Source organism: Somniosus microcephalus, chromosome 11 (assembly GCF_052327205.1).
Source record: "Somniosus microcephalus isolate GS21.2 chromosome 11, FLI_Smic_1.0, whole genome shotgun sequence".
NCBI classification, from domain to species: domain Eukaryota; kingdom Metazoa; phylum Chordata; class Chondrichthyes; order Squaliformes; family Somniosidae; genus Somniosus; species Somniosus microcephalus.
Genome location: NC_140997.1, coordinates 227,293,700 through 227,310,672, shown reverse-complemented (window position 1 = coordinate 227,310,672; position 16,973 = coordinate 227,293,700). Strand labels below are relative to the sequence as shown.

The following is a 16,973-nucleotide window of genomic DNA, read 5'->3' as shown; positions in this document are numbered from 1 at the left end:
ATCCATCCATTAAATTGGCAACATTTTGAAATCTTTGCCTCCCCTTGCCTTCGGTTGCAAAGAACTCTAGGTTCAGTGTTAAACTTTTTGGTTCTCAAGCAATTGCCAAGTAACCAGGTCAAGCATAATGTAAGCCAGATGAAGAATACTCTGCCTCAACACAGACTCAAAATAGCCCCCCTTCCCATCCCCTTCTCATCACCACATCAGTTTTACACTCCCAGTTCCCACACAAGTCATCCTTGCTGGCTTCTTTTGGGTGAGATTATTAACCTTGTAAAAGAGAAAAAAAAAAAGGCTTGCATTTCTATAGCGCCTTTCACCACCACCGGATGTCCCAAAGCAGTTTACAGCCAATGAAGTACTTTTTGAAGTGTAGTCACTGTTGTTATGTAGGAAATGCACAGCATGCTCCCACAAACAGCAATGTGATAATGGCCAGATAATCTGTTTCAGTGATGTTGATTTGAGGGATAAATATTGGCCCCAGAACACCGGGGAGAACTCAGTTGCTCTTCTTCGAAATAGTGCCCATGGGATCTTTTACGTCCACCTGAGAGAGCAGACGGGGCCTCGGTTTAACATCTCATCCGAAAGATGGCACCTCTGACAGTGCAGCACTCCCTCAGCACTGCACTGGAGCGTCAGCCTAGATTTTTGTGCTCAAGTCTCTGGAGTGGGACTTGAACCCACTGACCCTCTGACTCAGAGGCGAGGGTGCTGCCCACTGAGCCACGGCTGCCAGTTTCTTGCAGCCCATAGTTCGTACTGATCACCAAGAAATCAGCCAAGACAGCCCCAAAGTCATTTCATGACTTGTAACCAGCAGAGAGACGACTTTCATCCCCACAAGGTGGGTAGGATTTCCACCCAGCTCTCTGAGATGAAAGAGCAGAGCCTAAAACATTCAGCAACCGGACCTCCCTCCCTTTAGAAGATGCTCTTCACCCACAGATTAGCATTAAATTCCAGGTGGTCATTGGCAGCATGCCCAGTGGTTCTCTCCATTGGTAGCTATCACAACCCAGTAAAATCACAATTTATACACAAGTATGATGTTAAATATGGTTCTAACAGTTTATAGTTAACTTTGTCATATGATCAACACAAATGAGGAAAGCCATTTGGATCATCGATCCCGGCGGGGGGGGGAAGAAAACCTACAGTTCCCTCCCAAGGCTAAGAGGAGATTTGATAGAGGTGTTTAAAATCATGAATTGCTTAGACAGAGTAAATAAAGAGAAACTGTTGCCAATGGCTGAAGGGTCGATAACCAGAGGGCACAGATTTAAGGTGATTGGCAAAAGAACCAGAGGCGATGTGAGGAAAAACTTTTTTACGCAATGAGTGGTTAGGATTTGGAATGCGCTGCCTGATAGGGTGGTGGATACAGATTCAATAGTAGCCTTCAAAAGGGAATTGGATAAATACTTGAAGGAGAATAAATTGCAGGGATATGGGGAAAGAGCGGGGGAGTGGGACTAACTGGCTTGGTCTTCGAAAGAGCCGGCGCAGACTCGATGGGCCCAATGGCCTCCTTCTGCGCTGGACTATTCTGTGATTCTAGACAGTGGATTGATTACCTTTTCTCCTGGAAATCCTCTTGGACCTTGATCTCCCTGTAGAAAAGTGGGAAAAAAATTAAACAATGCTGAACCAATTTAATGATCATAATTGAACCGTAAGCCCATATGAGGCCCTAAGGAACCCCTTTTCCTGCAGCTACAGGAACCGATTCCAGAGTTTTCAAATACCTCTTCCTCATTCACCCACCCACTGTCTCACTCAGTCTAATTTTAGTCAGAATCACACCCCTTCCTCTCCACCACCCCTTCCCCCCCCCACCCCACCCCCAACAATGGGTGGCCCCCTTTGTACTACAGGTAGACTATCCTTTATCCGAAAACCTCGGGACCAGCCGAGTTTCGGATAAAGGAGAATTTCGGATTTTGGAAGGTGGGTCGGCGGGGGTCCGTGGGGGGGTCGGCGGGGGGTCGTGCGCACGACTTACGCTGATGCTCAGCGTAAGTCAGTCGGGGTCGGCGGGGGTCGGGGCCGGCGGGGGGGGGGGGGGTCGGCGGTTGTCGGGGCTGGCGGGGTCCGCGGGGGGGTCCGCGGTTGTCGGGTTCGGCGGGGGGGTCGGCGGTTGTCGGGGCTGGCAGGGTCGGCGGTTGTCGGGGCTGGCGGGGGGGTCGGCGGTTGTCGGGGCTGGCGGGGTCGGCGGTTGTCGGGGTCGGCGGTTGTCGGGGCTGGCGGTTGTCGGGGCTGGCGGTTGTCGGGGCTGGCGGGGTCGTGCGCACGACTTACCCTTTATCCGAACTTCCGCAACCGGAACCCTCTAAAAACCGAAGGTTTTTTCGTTCAGCGTAAGTCGTACGCACGACTTACGCTGAACGAAAAAACCTTTGGTTTTTAGAGGGTTTCGGCTTTCGGAAGTCCGGATAAAGGGTAGTCTACCTGTATTTCCTCTACACTCTTTTTATGATTTTCAAAAGTCTATTGCTGGGTTTGTGGGTACGATAGAAAAAGACTTGCATTTCTATAGCACCTTTCACGACCTCAGGACATCCCAAAGCGCTTTACAGCCAATGAAGTACATTTGAAGTGTAGTCTCTGTTGTAATGTAGGGTAGCAACTTACAAAGATTAATCCGAAATTTCTGCTGGTATATTCAGCCAGGAGTGCAGTGGAGGGGTCAGAACAATCGACCAGGACCCGGGTATGCCAATTGCAAGTTGCCATTAGGGTCTGTTTGGGATGGAACCTCTATCCACCTTAAACATGGCCTGTGACATCAGAGGGGGCCGGGCTAGGGCCAGAGGGCAGGATATCATCAAATACTTTCTCGTGTAGGCATCATACTTTAATCATTACCCACAATGTGTCACATGGGATCACAGTCTCAAGATAAGGGGTCGGCCATTTAGGACTGAGAGGGTGGTGAATCTTTGGAATTCTCTGCCCCAGAAACCTGTGGAGGCTCAGTCGTTGAGTATATTCAAGACAGAGAGTGATAGATTTGTGGATACTAGGGGAATCAAGGGATATGGGGATAGTGCGGGAAGGTGGAGTTGAGGTAGAAGATCAACCATGATCTTAGTGAATGGCGGAGCAGGCTCGAGGGGCCGAATGGCCGACTCCTGCTCCTATTTCTTATGTAATGTGTCGATACTACTAGTACTTTAATCCTTGGAGTCATTGCCCAGAAATCTTCTGCTCTAATCGAGATCCCTGGCATAAAGGTGCATTTTCTAATACAGAACTGAGGGTAGTAGTGGATAAGTGCACATAGTAAAAAGCACACAGCGAGGATCTTACCTGTGGCCCTGGGGGACCTCGTTGACCTTCCAAACCCTGTCACGGTAACGAGAAGGGAAAAATTAATGCAGAGTCACATTGTAAAATGGATTTCCTTTTGTCGTGCGTGTCCGTCAAGCAACCTTGAGGGGAGACAGCACTTTTCATACACAAGAATCGGGCTCTCCTCTTAGACCTCCCAACTCGGCTTCACCAGGTTTGACAATGGATGGAAGTGCACTAGAAATCTCCTCAAGGGAACATCTCAATGGCCAGCCAAGTCCTCTTTATCCAACTTTTCCCATTAAGCAAAGCCAAAAACAGGTTTCGGCAACGATCCTGGTTGGAGCAATGTGCCTTCCAAGTGTCTGTAAATGGTTGCCATTAACTCATCTCTACCAGAAGGCTGCTAAACGATGACAAAAGGGTGCAAACTCAATTGGACACCATCTATAGACTTTGGGGTTGGAGTCTACTGAGGAACAGTAGCAATGTTAATGTCTAATTCACGCTTTGCGATGAGAAACCTACTTTACTCAGTCAACGACATATCAACAAAGTTCTGACTACAGCTGCTGCACATTCAGGATAAATGTGAGTTTCAAACTTACGCGATCACCAGCTAGGCCCGTGATCCCGGGCTCCCCTCTTAAACCTCTCAACCCAGATTCACCAGGCTTGCCGGAGTCACCCTAGAAAACAAAACCAAATAACTGTTGAGAGATTAAGTGATATCGCTAAATATCCCCTGTTCGACTCAGCTGGGCTGCAACCTTCAACCATTTTGATTATTATATTGTATAAAATGCACTTTCATTATAATGCAGTGCACATCTTTAATTGTCATTCTATTACACAAGAGTAGAAGACCACTTGTGGAAAAGAGATCGAGGTCATTGCTCCATGGACACAGTTTATGTAGAAAGAAAGACTTGCATTTCTATAGCGTCTTTCACAACCACCGGATGTCCCAAAGCACTTTACAGCCAATGAAGTACTTTTGAAGTGTAGTCACTGTTGTAATGTAGGAAACACAGCAGCCAATTTGCGCACAGCAAGCTCCCACAAACAGCAATGTGATAATGGCCAGATAATCTGTTTTAGGGATAAATATTGGCCCAGGACACCGGGGAGAACTCCCCTGCTCTTCTTCGAAATAGCGCCGTGGGATTCTTAACATCCAGCTCAGACAGCAGATATCTGTTTAACGTCTCATCTGAAAGACTGCACCTCTGACAGTGCAGCACTGGAGTGTCAGCCTAGATGTTTGTGCTCAAGTCTCTGGAGTGGGACTTGAACCCATAACCTTCTGACTCAGAGGCACGGGTGCTCCCAACTGAGCCACTGGCTGACACACACTACTGTTTATGTAGAAGGCTCTTGTTCTTCAACTGCTGCAGTCCATGTGGTGAATGTCTTCTTGTTCTTTGTAGCGGTTTGATACAACTGAGTGGTTTGTTAAGCCACTTCAGAGGGCAGTTAAGAGTCAACCATGACTTGTTGGTGTTGGTGTTGATGCTGGACTCGAGTCATAGAAACACAGAAGATAGGAGCAAGAGTAGGTCATTCGGCCCCTCGAGCCTGTTCCACCATGTAATGAGATCATGGCTGATCATCCAAATTCAGTACCCTGTCCCTGCTTTCTCCCCATATCCCTTGATCCCTTTAGCCTTAAGAAGTATATCTAACTCCTTCTTGAATATATTTAATAAATTGGCCTCAACTGCCTTCTGTGGTAGAGAATTCCACAGGTTCACCACTCTCTGGGTGAAGAAATTCCTTCTCATCTCAGTCCTAAATGCCCTACCCCTTATCCTTAGACTGTGACCCCTGGTTCTGGACTCCCCCGCCATCGGGAACATCCTTCCTGCATCTAGTCTGACTAGTCCTGTTAGAATTTTATAAGTTTCAATGAGCAATGAGATCCCCTCTCATTCTTCTAAACTCTAGCGAATACAAGCCCAATCGACCCAATCTCTCCTCATACGTCATTCCTGCCATCCCAGGTATCAGTCTGGTGAATCTTCGCTGCACTCCCTCCATGGCAAGAACATCCTTCCTCAGATAAGGCGACCAAAACTGCACACAATACTCAAGGTGTGGGCCCTGTACAACTGCAGCAAGACATCCTTGCTCCTGTACTCGAATCCTATCGCTATGAAGGCCAACATACCATTTGCCTTCTTAACCGCCTGCTGCACCTGCATGCTCACCTTCAGCGACTGGTGCACAAGGACACCCAGGTCTCGTTGCACTTCCCCTTTTCCCAATCTATTGCCGTTCACACTATAGGCCCAGACTGGGTAAGGAGGGCGGGTTTCCTTCCCTAAAGGACAGTAACGAACCAGTTGGGTTTTTATGGCAGTCCGATAAACCGAAAGATATATTTAAATATTGTTTGGTTGCATGACATGATGAAGGAGTTGTGCATTACAACTGGGAGATGGCAACAAAGAAATATTAGGAGCCTTTTGTGTTGCAAGCAAGTGAGGATGAGATCGTCACATGAGAGATAGAAGTTTTTTTCCCAGGGAGTTTACTGTAATGCTAATATATTATAATCCTACAATAGGCAAGAAGAATCCTGTAGAACCTACTTCCGGCCAACAAGATTTAGTGAGAATAGCAATTGGTACCTTGTCTCCTTTAATGCCTGGCGTTCCAGTATCTAGATCGATCTGCAAAAATAAAGGAGGAGTTGAACGTTTAACCTTACACAGTCAGATTCCTGGCCAGAGTGCCAACCAAATCCAATCACTTACTCGATGACCAGTACTCGAATGGGTGGTCCAAAGAGCACGGTACACTTTCCTGGCCACTCCTGTTCTTACTTGCTGCAATGATCATTGCTTGTAATGGGGACAGTGGCTAGCTTCACCCATGGCGACTAAGGCGATGACAACTTAGAACCTCATCCTGGCAGTCCGATGACGGCTCGGAGCTGAAACCTTAATCTTTCTCTCTCAGGTGCTCTGTGGCCCGCTGTGGTTTTCATGCGCTCGGTGTTTTTGGATTGCCAATTTTTTTTATGGTTTATTTATTTAGAAAGTTATTTTCTCCCTGTCCCTAAATTTGGAGCCATTGTGTATCATCGACTGCCAACAAGGCAGAGGAAGCAAACAATCGCCTATTATGTTGTAGAGCCAGCTTCTCAGAGGTAGGAGGTGTGACTAAGGAGTCACTCTATGATTTCACCTCCTGTTTTGTGGGGAACTATCTGGTTTCCTTGCCTTATTCCCACAGTGGTAGAACACGCCTCTCTCTATATCCCCACTGTTTTTGAAACCAAGAATCCTACTCTGCCTCATTCTTTCCCAGGACAGCAACTCCTTACCTCCATCAGTCTACTCTTCCTCTTACAAAGTGCGAGTTTTTCAGACTCCAAAGCTGCTCCACCGCGTAATCACTACTTTCTGATTTGCCTCATCTAGTTGTGTCCTGTGCTAAAGATAAAACCTTTACTTATATAGCACCTTAGCATGTCCTCAGGACATCCCAAATCGCTTTACAGCCAATTAATTACTTTTGAAATGCAGTCGCTGTTGTAGTGTGGGCAAACCCAGCAGCTAATTTGCACACAGCAAGATCCCACAAACAGCAATGCGATAAGTGACCAGCTAAACTATTTTGTTGGCAGTGTTTCTTGAGGGGCCAATATTGGCCAAGAGAGCAGGTGAATACCTTGCTCATTCAAGTGATGGATGATGCAATGGGGGAATGTCAGGCCCGTCAGTATTCTCTGGAATCTCAATTGTCTTGCTAAGCATGAAGCGGCCTAAATTTTTTGACTTCTTCAAGTCAATCCCCTTCCAGAACGCATCTCAGCTAGATTTCATGAAAAAAAAAATCCTTTTCTGAATAAGCAGATATTAATCCATATACAGTAGTAACGCCCTCTTTGAATACTGGTGCAATACCCTATCAGTCCCAGGATCCCATTGGTCTGCTGATTGATCGGCTGACCTGTTGACAGCAGTAGTTCAGCCAGTCTTTAACTCCCCACTCTTCCAGCTCTAAGGGAGCGAAGTGGAGGAACAGCTGATAGCAATGCTTCGTCATATTTATTTGCCAACGGTATCTCAACCGGGATGAAGGAAGCACCTGCTATTGGCTATTACTCCATTCCACTCCTCCAAGGACGTGAGGAGGAGGAGATCGAAGCAACAGCTGATAGGAAGTCTAACGGTGATGTCACTCTAGATCGACCAATCCACTAAATGGACAATTTTTGATGGTTATTTTATCCCGGATTGTACTTGTCTGCGCTAACACCTTACAATTATCATGCAGGTCAGGTCAAATTAAACACAATGGTAGACAACATACTACAGCTCTATTAAAATCTATTTAACAGTTAATTCTACAGTTCTTATTGAAATGTGTTTATTTACCAATTTTCCTGGAGGTCCTGGAGGCCCCGCTGATCCCTGGATTAGGAACAAAAGATTAAATTGTTGACACGCTTTCTCCATTATCTTCACCATCTATGCATCTTCCTTCAGCAAGAAGGAGCGTTTGAATTGGGCCACAGGCTCTTCTTACTGGCCTCACGGGAGGCCAGGCCAGTCTGTGATTGGCCGGTGGGAAGTCGTGTGACGGGAGTCAAGTCAGTCGGTTTTCAACCTCTTAATAAGTGGAACCAATCTCCACTATTGGAGCGAACTCGCCAAAACTGAGGCAACAGGCGGCCCAAAGTTCTGGCCTTCTGACTGAAAGTCAAACACTCCACCATCTTTGGCTCTGAAGAACCTGCACCAAACATCTGGGGCCCAAAAGCAGTTTTAAGCCAATTCCTTCTAACAGAAGCCAAATTACTTGGAACATAGGAGCGGGAGGAAGCCACTCAGCCCCTCGAGCCTGTTCCGCCATTCATTTAGATCGTGCCTGATCTGAACCTCAACTCCATTTACAGGAAACTCTTTATTATCCGGCACCGACGGGACCGGCGTGGTGCCGGTTTATCAAAAAGTCCGGATTACAGAGAGGTATAGTAAAAGGTACGAGAGCTCCGTACACAGCAACAAATCCAGGCTTCCCTGTTGCTTAGCAACAACTGCAAGAACCCCGGTCACAGACCAAGCGTCCCTGTTGCTTAGCAACAAGTGCAGGAACCCCCGATTACACAGCCAAGAATCAAGAAACGGCCACTAATATGAAGAAAAACTTAACTGAACCTACTCCTGAATTTTGCCGATTAACCGAGATTTCCGGTTGTTTGGGTGCCGGTAAATCGAGAGTTTCCTGTACCTGCTTTTGTTCCATATCCCTGACCCAACAAAAATCTATCAATCTCAGTCTTGAAAATTTCAACTGACCCCCAGTATCCACAGTCTTTTGGGGTGGCAAGTTCCAGATTTCCACTACCCTTTGTGTTAAAAATGGCTTCCTGATTCACTCCTAAAGGTCTGGTTCTAATTTTAAGATGGTGCCCTCTGGTTCTGGATTCCCCCACCAGAGGAAATAGTTTCTCTGTAATTACCTTATTAAATCCCTTTACCATTTTAAACACCTCGATTAGATCACCTTTCAACCTTCTAAACTCAAGGAAATTCAAGCCAACTTTATTCAACTTGTCTCCACTAGTCCTATCACCGTCTCGTCTCGTTTTGAATACCTCTTAATGTCTCTTCTTCTCTTTTGTTCTCTCCCAGCCTGGCCTCTCAATCTATTTCATTTCCTGTGCTTTTCCAGTCTTGACAAAGAGTTTGACTCGAAACGTTGACTCTATTTTCTCTCCACGGATGTTGCCTGGCCTGCTGAGTTTTTCCAGCATTTTCTGTTGTTATTTCCAACTTTATTCAACCTGTCCTCATAATTTAACCCTTTAAACCCTGGTATCATTCTGGTGAATCGGCGCTCTACCATCCACCTTTAAAAAATAAATTCCCCCTCAGCTTGCAATCACAGGTTCCCCTTGAGCTTGGGGGAGTCTACATGCCCTGACTTGGCATCCACTTCTCCTCTTTGGGCTGCCTGTGTCACACACCATCCCTGGCTGACAGAGTGCGCCAGTGGTCCTGCCTCTAGGGTTCTGCAGTTCTATCGCCATCCACTGGGAGGTGCACAAGAGGGTGCTGGAATGACGCGGCTTCGGAATTTCCCTCCAATGAAGCGACTGACCTCCTCTGGATGTCACCGTGGGAGCACCTTCACCGCACGGACCGCAGCGGTTCAAGAACGTGGCTCACCACCACCACCACCACCTTCTCCAGGGGCGGCTTAGGGACGGGCAATAAATGCCGGCCTGGCCAGCGACGCCCACGTCACCGCGAACGAATGAAAAAAAAAAAAGAGGCCCCCCCACGATGGCCGAACCGACGTCACACCTCGTCTTGAGAATCAGAGGGCACCGTGCCTGGTCCCGCCGCTCTGCGCTGGGCATCACAGTACCCTGTAGGAGCCCGTTGGTTGCGATTTTCAAAGATCCCCGGTGGCCACTTACACCGCACTGTTATAAAACAGAAAAGGCGTAAAGTGCACAGCATCGGGCAGGATCGGAGAAGAGTGGAGATGCGTCACCATTTCCAAGTTTCCTCAGGAATGGAAACCTGAGGATAACGGGGACGTCTACGGGACTGAAGAAAACCAAAAAGATAGAAGAACGGCGGGGCGGGTCGGGGAGCTCGTTCCCTGCTATAAGCTGCCTGCACCGCAATGTTAACCTGCCTTTTCTCTCCATGGATTTGGACCGGCCTTGCTGAGAATTTCCTGTTTTTAATTCATGCTTCCACTGGCTCCATTTCTCTCGATAGTTCTTTCTGTAACCGCGCTTCTCTAATATCTAGAACACACTCACTTTATCGCCTTGGTCTCCTTTTGAACCGGCAGGACCTCTGATCCCCTAAAGCAGAATAATAATAATTTTTAAAAAACAATAAAAATCAATGACGTTAAAAGCATTTACGAAATGGCTGTATTTGAGTGAACTTCGACCCGGAAGTAAAATGGAGACATTCCGGAGTAAACTCGGCGCCGTGCCGATGGGACTCACGTCTCTCCCGGCCTGTCCCAGGTCGCCGACACTGCCCTTTTCTCCATGTCTGCCATCGGTTCCAGGGAAACCCTGAAAACAGTAGAAGGCTTTTAAACACAAGTATTCCTTTCTTTGTCGCGAAAAGGCGAAATGTTTTATTTAATTTTTTTTTTAAAGTAGCCCTTGAAAAAAAATGGCTCCGCCTCCAAATAACCTTCCCGAGACACAAAAAATGGTATTCTATTTTGCATTGCGAAAAGAAAACTATCAATCCATGGGAATGCGAAGGGGGAAAAATATACAGGAGATTGTAGAGAAAACGATGTACTCTACAGGAGAAGTCCAACCATGGTCTGGTAACCTCATGAATCTTGTTTTCTTAATTTGTAGTCTTTCATCAAATTTTTTTGTGTTTTTCAAGGTCAGGAGGTGTCGGTGCTAGGGAATGGGATATTTACCCATTTCTGTCACATTCAATCGCTTCTGGGGTCAAGTGACACGGTGTAACGCTGCCTCTACTCTGCCCCACAAATGTACCTTAACCCCCCAGGAACTCTGCAAGAACATAAGAATTAGGAGCAGGAGTCGGCCATACGGCCCCTCGAGCCTGCTCCGCCATTCAATAAGATCATGGCTGATCTTCGACCTCATCTCCACTTTCCCGCCCGATCTCCATATCCCTTGATTGCCCAAAAGCCCAAAAATCTATCGATCTCAGCCTTGAATAGACTCAACGATTCAGCATCCACAGCCCTCTGAGTTCCAAAGATTCACGACCCTCTGAGTGAAGAAATTTCTCCTCATCTCAGTCTTAAATGGCCGACCCCTTATCCTGAGACTATGCCCCCTAGTTCTAGACTCTCCAGCCAGGGGAAACAACCTCTCAGCATCTACCCTGTCAATCCCCCTCAGAATCCTGTATGTTTCAATGAGATCACCTCTCATTCTTCTAAACTCCAGAGAGTATCGGCCCAATCTACCATTTGGGGACACTTCTATTTGCCTCGCCACTTCTGATTCCAAACTGCCGCTGACTTACGAACGTGTAAAATTGATGGGCAGGAAAAGACCAGCTGGTCCATCAAGTCCTGCCCCACACCATGAGGCCCGGACCTTCATGGCTCCCCAACCTCATACCCGCCCCCGCAGCCCTGGGAGAAGCAAAAAAAAATCCAGAGGAAGAAAAACCTCTGGGCCAATAAAGGGAAAAAGCTGATCCAGGCAAATTGTTCACTTAAGTTTAGACAGAGTAGATAGAGAGAAACTGTTCCCATTGGCGGAAGGGTCGAGAACCAGAGGACACAGATTTAAGGTGATTGGCAAAAGAACCAAAGGCGATGTAAGAAAAAACTTTTTACGCAGCGAGTGGTCATGATCTGGAATGCACTGCCTGAAAGGGTGGTGGAGGCAGATTCAATCGTGGCTTTCAAAAGGGAATTGGATAAGTACCTGAAGGAAAATAATAGCAGGGCTACGGGGAAAGGGCGGGGGAGTGGGACTAGCTGAAGTGCTCTTGCAGAGAGCCGGCACGGGCTCGACGGGCCGAATGGCCTCCTTCTGTGCTGTAACCATTCTATGATTCGATGAAGTGTCAGCTTGGCTCAGTTGGTAGCACTCTCATCCCCAGGTCAGAAGGTTGTGAATTCAAGCCCCCCCCCTTCCAGGAAAGAAGCTTATAATCTAAGTTGACACTGCAGTGCAGCACTAAAGGAATACTACATTGTAGGAGGTGCTGCCTTTTGGATGAGAAGTTAAACAGAGGCGCAAGAGGCCAGAATTGGAGGAGCGCAGAGATCTCAGAAGGTCGTGGGCTGGAAGAGGTTACAGAGATAGGGAGGGGCGAGGCCATGGAGGGATTTGAATACAAGGATGAGAATTTTAAAATCGAGGCGTTGCCGGACCGGGAGCCAATGTACTCCAGCGAGCACAGGGGGTGATGGGTGAATGGGACTTGGTGGGAGTTAGGATACAGGGAGCAGAGTTTTGGATGCGCTCAAGTTTACGTAGGGTAGAACGTGGGAGGCCAGCCAGGAGTGCGTTGGAATAGTCGAGTCTGGAGGTAACAAAGGCATGGTCGAGGGTTTCAGCAGCAGATGAGCTGAGGCAAGGGCGGAGGCGGGCGATGTTACAGAGGTGGAAGTGAGCAGTCTTGGTGATAGAGCGGATATGTGGCCGGAAGCTCACCTCAGGAAAGAGGACCATCTCAGGAAAGAGGAACAGCCTGAAGCCACGGTATGGAAGCGCAACGGACAGGAAATGGCAAGGTTCTTCCGCTACACTCCGAAACGTAAACGGTCCAACCTTCCTTGTTGGCACCCCCTTTTTTGCAGAATCTCATTCAGATTCCAACAGAAAAGCCAGTGCTGGGTAAAATAAAGAGGGGACAGTGTCGCACAGAAGGCAGCAGGTCTCCATTTGAGCATCGCTCCTTTGGGACCCCCTCATCAAATAGAAAAATGCCTTTAGGATTTTGCCTTGGAGATAAAGCCAGCCTTTCAGGTCTCACTATACACTCGACTAGAGAATACATATATTACTCGAAGTCCTCTCTCTCCGGAACGGCCTGGTAATCCAGTCTCTCCCTAGGAAAAAAGCAAGACAATAATTGGTTATTTCGTGACTGAAATCAGGAAAAGGAGCAGCTGAAAATTCAGGAGGAATTCAGTTAAAAAGTGAAGTTACCGGCGTTCCTTCATCTCCTTTGTTCCCCTTTTCACCCTGGGAAAGAATGAAAATACATTAGGTTTGTTAAGTCTGTGTGTCCCAGTTATGCTTATTATAAATCACTGGACACAGACCACAAGAATAACTTTTAACAGGTCTTTACTATTCGGAGGTCAAGGCTGAACTGCCCAGCAAATCCCTACACAACGTTTATATACCGGTGTGGTCACCACCGGTATTACAGTATACAGCAGCCAAGAGAAAGTAGTACATCTCTTAAGGTGGAACAGGTTACATACACCACAAGGTTTCTCAGCCCTTCGCTGGTACAGACCTGTACTGTACGCTGGCTCAGTTGGTATCACTCCCGCCTCTGCCTCAGAAAGGAGCGTGGGCTCAGGCCCTACTCCAGGACTTTAGCACGTCAGTGCAGCACTGTGGGAGTGCCACCCCGTCAGGGGCGCCGTCCTTCAGGTGAGATATTAAATCCCGTTCAGCCCTTGTTCAGGCCCCACCTACCTGGCCCTGTGGCTTGGGTAGATGTTGAAGATCCCAAGGTACTAACTGAAGAAGACTAGGGAAGCTCTCAGAGTGTCCTGGCCAACACTTGTCCCTCAACCAACAGTCTCACAGGAAACAGATTAAAGGAGTCATAGAGTCATTACAGCACAGGAGGAGGCCATTCGGCCCATCGAGTCCATGCCACAACTATTGATCCTCTGAGCCATTCATCACTACTCTGTCTCCTCCTTTCCCAACTGTCTTTGAAACTCATGCTTGGTGTCACCGAATCACCAAATCTTGGGTTAGTTCCTTTTCTCTGCTACCTTTTTCAAACTGACTTGGAAGTATATCGGCCGATCCTTCATCGTCGCTGGGTCAAAATCCCGGAACTCCCTCCCTAACAGCACTGTGGGAGCACCTTCACCACACGGACTGCAGCGGCTCAAGAAGGCGGCTCACCACCACCTTCTCAAGGGCAACTAGGGATGGGCAATAAATGTTGGCCTTGCCAGCGACGCCCACATCCCAGAAACAAATTAAAAAAAAAAACTTGGTGCTGTCCTACAATATGGGCTTCCAACTAAAGGTCCCAATTTAAGACACAGCAGTAATCATAGGATAGAGTCATAAGTCATAGGGGGAATAATTCAGTATCGTCCCGTTTGGGGCGCCATTAGCGGCCGTGCACAAAGTTTAGCGCCTGGCGCTAATTATCGCCTCCGACGGAAAACTTGGCTTTTATCGCCCCTGGAGGTGATTGGAGCGCTAAATCGGGCGCTTCACACGTCTTAAGGCGCAAAGGCCGAGGAGCGAGGCGCTACCTCAGAGTGCTGGCGAAGCTCATGTGATGTCAGTCAGCAATGGAACACAGACACACTGGCTCCGGCCAGTTCTTAAAGGGGAGTTCTGACGAAAGGTCATCGACCTGAAACGTTAACTCTGTTTCTCTCTTCACAGATGCTGCCTGACCTGCTGAGTTTCTCCAGCATTTTTCTGTTTTTATCTTAAAGGGGAGGGTTGATTTTGCTCTCCATCCACATCCTGCTCATTGCAGCCTTGAATCTCGGCCTGGAGAGACCTGTACATCAACTAGGGAAAGAGCTCAGAGTGCAGCCCCCACAGTCTCTTCTAAATAGATGCAAGGAAGGGCAAATCAAAATGAACCTGCAAAGTGCTGCTCAGTACCCAAAACTCCTTCACACAGCGCTGAATCTCTCCAGAAGTCTCTCTCTCTCTCTCTCTCACTCTCTCTCTCTCAGAATGCGTGGTGCAAAAATGTCACCAACAAAAAAAGGCAGGAAGCGGTCGCCTTTAAATAGCGCTCCCCCAGTCCCTTCCTGACTGCAAAACGCTCCCCTCAACCTGTCGTTGCTAGCGGCAGGCGGTACGGCAGGGGGTGCCACTCAATATCCGGTCTGGGGCGCTACCGGAGCGTTGCGCACTCGACTGATGTCACGATCTGTCGGCGCAGGAGATCGTGGCGGTAGTGTTTAGCGCCGCTGCAAAATGTCTAGTTAATTTCGCGAGCGGCGCAAACATCGCCGTGCCCAGGCGCTAGTTGCTTTGCGCCCCATTAGTGCCCTCTTAAGGCGCTAACGGAAGGCACAAACAACTGAATTTTTCCCCCATAGAGTCATAACGGCACAGAAGGAGGCCATTCGGCCCATCGAGTCGGTGCCGGCTCTCTGTAGAGCAATCCAGTCAGTCCCATTCCCCCGCTCTATCCCCGTAGCCCTGCAAGTTTATTTCCCTCAAGTGCCTGTCAACCACCGTCTGCCCCACCTGTGACAGAGACTGCAGGTCCCGCATTGGACTCATCAGTCACCTGCGAACTCAATTTTTAATGTGGAAGCAAGTCATCCTCGGTTCCGAGGGACTGCCTAAGAAGAAGATCCAGTCTCCCCTTGAAAACACTGATAGAGTCATAGAGATACGAGTGGTTTTCGCACATCTGTACCATCAGTCCAAAGATGGAGGTGCTAAAGAGTACAGGGAAGATCATTGCTACTCCTGCTATTATATTTTAGTGCATCATTCTGTGAGAATTTCTTCAATTTATTCTCGGGATGGGGCCCATCGCTGGTTGCCCCGACTGGCTCACTCGACCACTTCAGAGGGGCAGTTAAGAGTCAACCACATTAGTGTAGGGATTGGAGTCACATATAGGCCCAAAGCGGGTAAGGACAAGTTTACGTCCCTGAAAGGACGTTAGTGCACCAGTCGGATTTGAACGACAATCCAACTGCTTCGCAAGTCGCTTCTTACCGGCGCCAGCTTTTTATTTCCAGATTTCTTTTTTTTAAAACTGAGTTCAAATTCTCAAATTGCCCTGGTGGAAGTTGAACTAAGGCTCTCTTGAATTAGGAGTCCAGGCTTCTGAAATACTAGTCCAGCAACATAACCGCTACACGATGTGGAACTCGCTACCACAGGGAGTGGTTGAAGCGAATAAATAGTATAGATGCATTTAAGGGGAGGCTGGGCAAACATACGAGGGAGAAGGGAATAGAGGGTTACGCTGATAGAGTTAGATGAGGAAAGACGGGAGGAGGCTCGAGTGGGGCATAAACGCCGGCATGGGCTGGTTGGGCCGAATGGCCTGTTTCTGTGCCGTATATCCTATGTAACAATACACTATTCCCCTCTTCCACACAGCGAAAACCAACATTGAGGCATCATCCGTCAGTGTCTCCGCAATCACGTTGACTGCACTGTTGCATTGATCTGTGGACAGCTGACATAGTAATCAACAATCGAGTTTGACATTTCTATGGTGATGATAGGCTTCTGTGCAAACATACACAGAAACTGTAAGTAGCAGAGTGAAAACGATGTTTACATGCTTGCAGTTGGAGTAGTTCACAGATCCCCTACAAAGGGTGATCATGTTGGCGTTTGTTTAGTTCAATCTCAGGAATACAGTATCCGAGAGCCGATGTATGGCCTTGATTTTAACCCACCTCGCCCAGCGAGAATGGTACCCACGCGCACTACATACAAAACAGCTGGAACTAAGTAAATCATCGCCAGGGACACAAAGTAATCAAAAGAGACCAATTTCAAATGGAATTTGCACCAAAACTAAATGCAACTCCCTGGTTGAGCAACAGCACAAATGGGCTTTCACCTCTTTCCCTCGGGGTCCAATCGTTCCGGGTGGTCCCGTTTTTCCAGCCTCGCCTTGCTCTCCGCTTGCTCCGTGATCCCCCTGCAACAACACGCCGTCGTTAGCCACTGTTTACCCGTTCGAAAGCCGAGTGTTTGGAGCCGGGCGAGGCTTTTCTTTCTTGCCGCTGAGCATCGCTTACCTTTTCTCCTGGTCTCCCAGAAAGTCCAATGTTGCCCTGAAATGAGGGACAGACACGTTAGTGCGGTAGCTCCAACTGTAGGCCTGGACCTACCATTAAATACAATCGCCCACCATACAAAGACGTAGGAGATACATTGCGGAAACAGGCCATTCGGCCCATTCCGTCCGCGTCGCCGTTTACCCTTCACGCAAGCAAACAGTCCTAATCACATTTACTCGTCCTGT

General features: G+C 48.0%; 1 protein-coding gene across 1 annotated transcript in view; it reads right to left on the bottom strand.

The window, feature by feature from the left end:
* The window catches only part of col7a1 (collagen, type VII, alpha 1), a 418,430-nt gene that overhangs the window by 141,238 nt on the left and 260,219 nt on the right, over window positions 1-16,973 (bottom strand). Inside the window, exons 55-65 of the mRNA XM_086000010.1 lie at window positions 16,747-16,782; window positions 16,566-16,646; window positions 12,953-12,988; window positions 12,808-12,852; window positions 10,289-10,360; window positions 10,094-10,138; window positions 7,689-7,724; window positions 5,934-5,975; window positions 3,909-3,989; window positions 3,319-3,354; window positions 1,584-1,619 (exon numbers count right to left, since the gene is read on the bottom strand). Coding sequence (XP_085856136.1) covers window positions 1,584-1,619; window positions 3,319-3,354; window positions 3,909-3,989; window positions 5,934-5,975; window positions 7,689-7,724; window positions 10,094-10,138; window positions 10,289-10,360; window positions 12,808-12,852; window positions 12,953-12,988; window positions 16,566-16,646; window positions 16,747-16,782 — 546 coding nt within the window. The remainder of the gene's footprint in view (window positions 1-1,583; window positions 1,620-3,318; window positions 3,355-3,908; window positions 3,990-5,933; window positions 5,976-7,688; window positions 7,725-10,093; window positions 10,139-10,288; window positions 10,361-12,807; window positions 12,853-12,952; window positions 12,989-16,565; window positions 16,647-16,746; window positions 16,783-16,973) is intronic.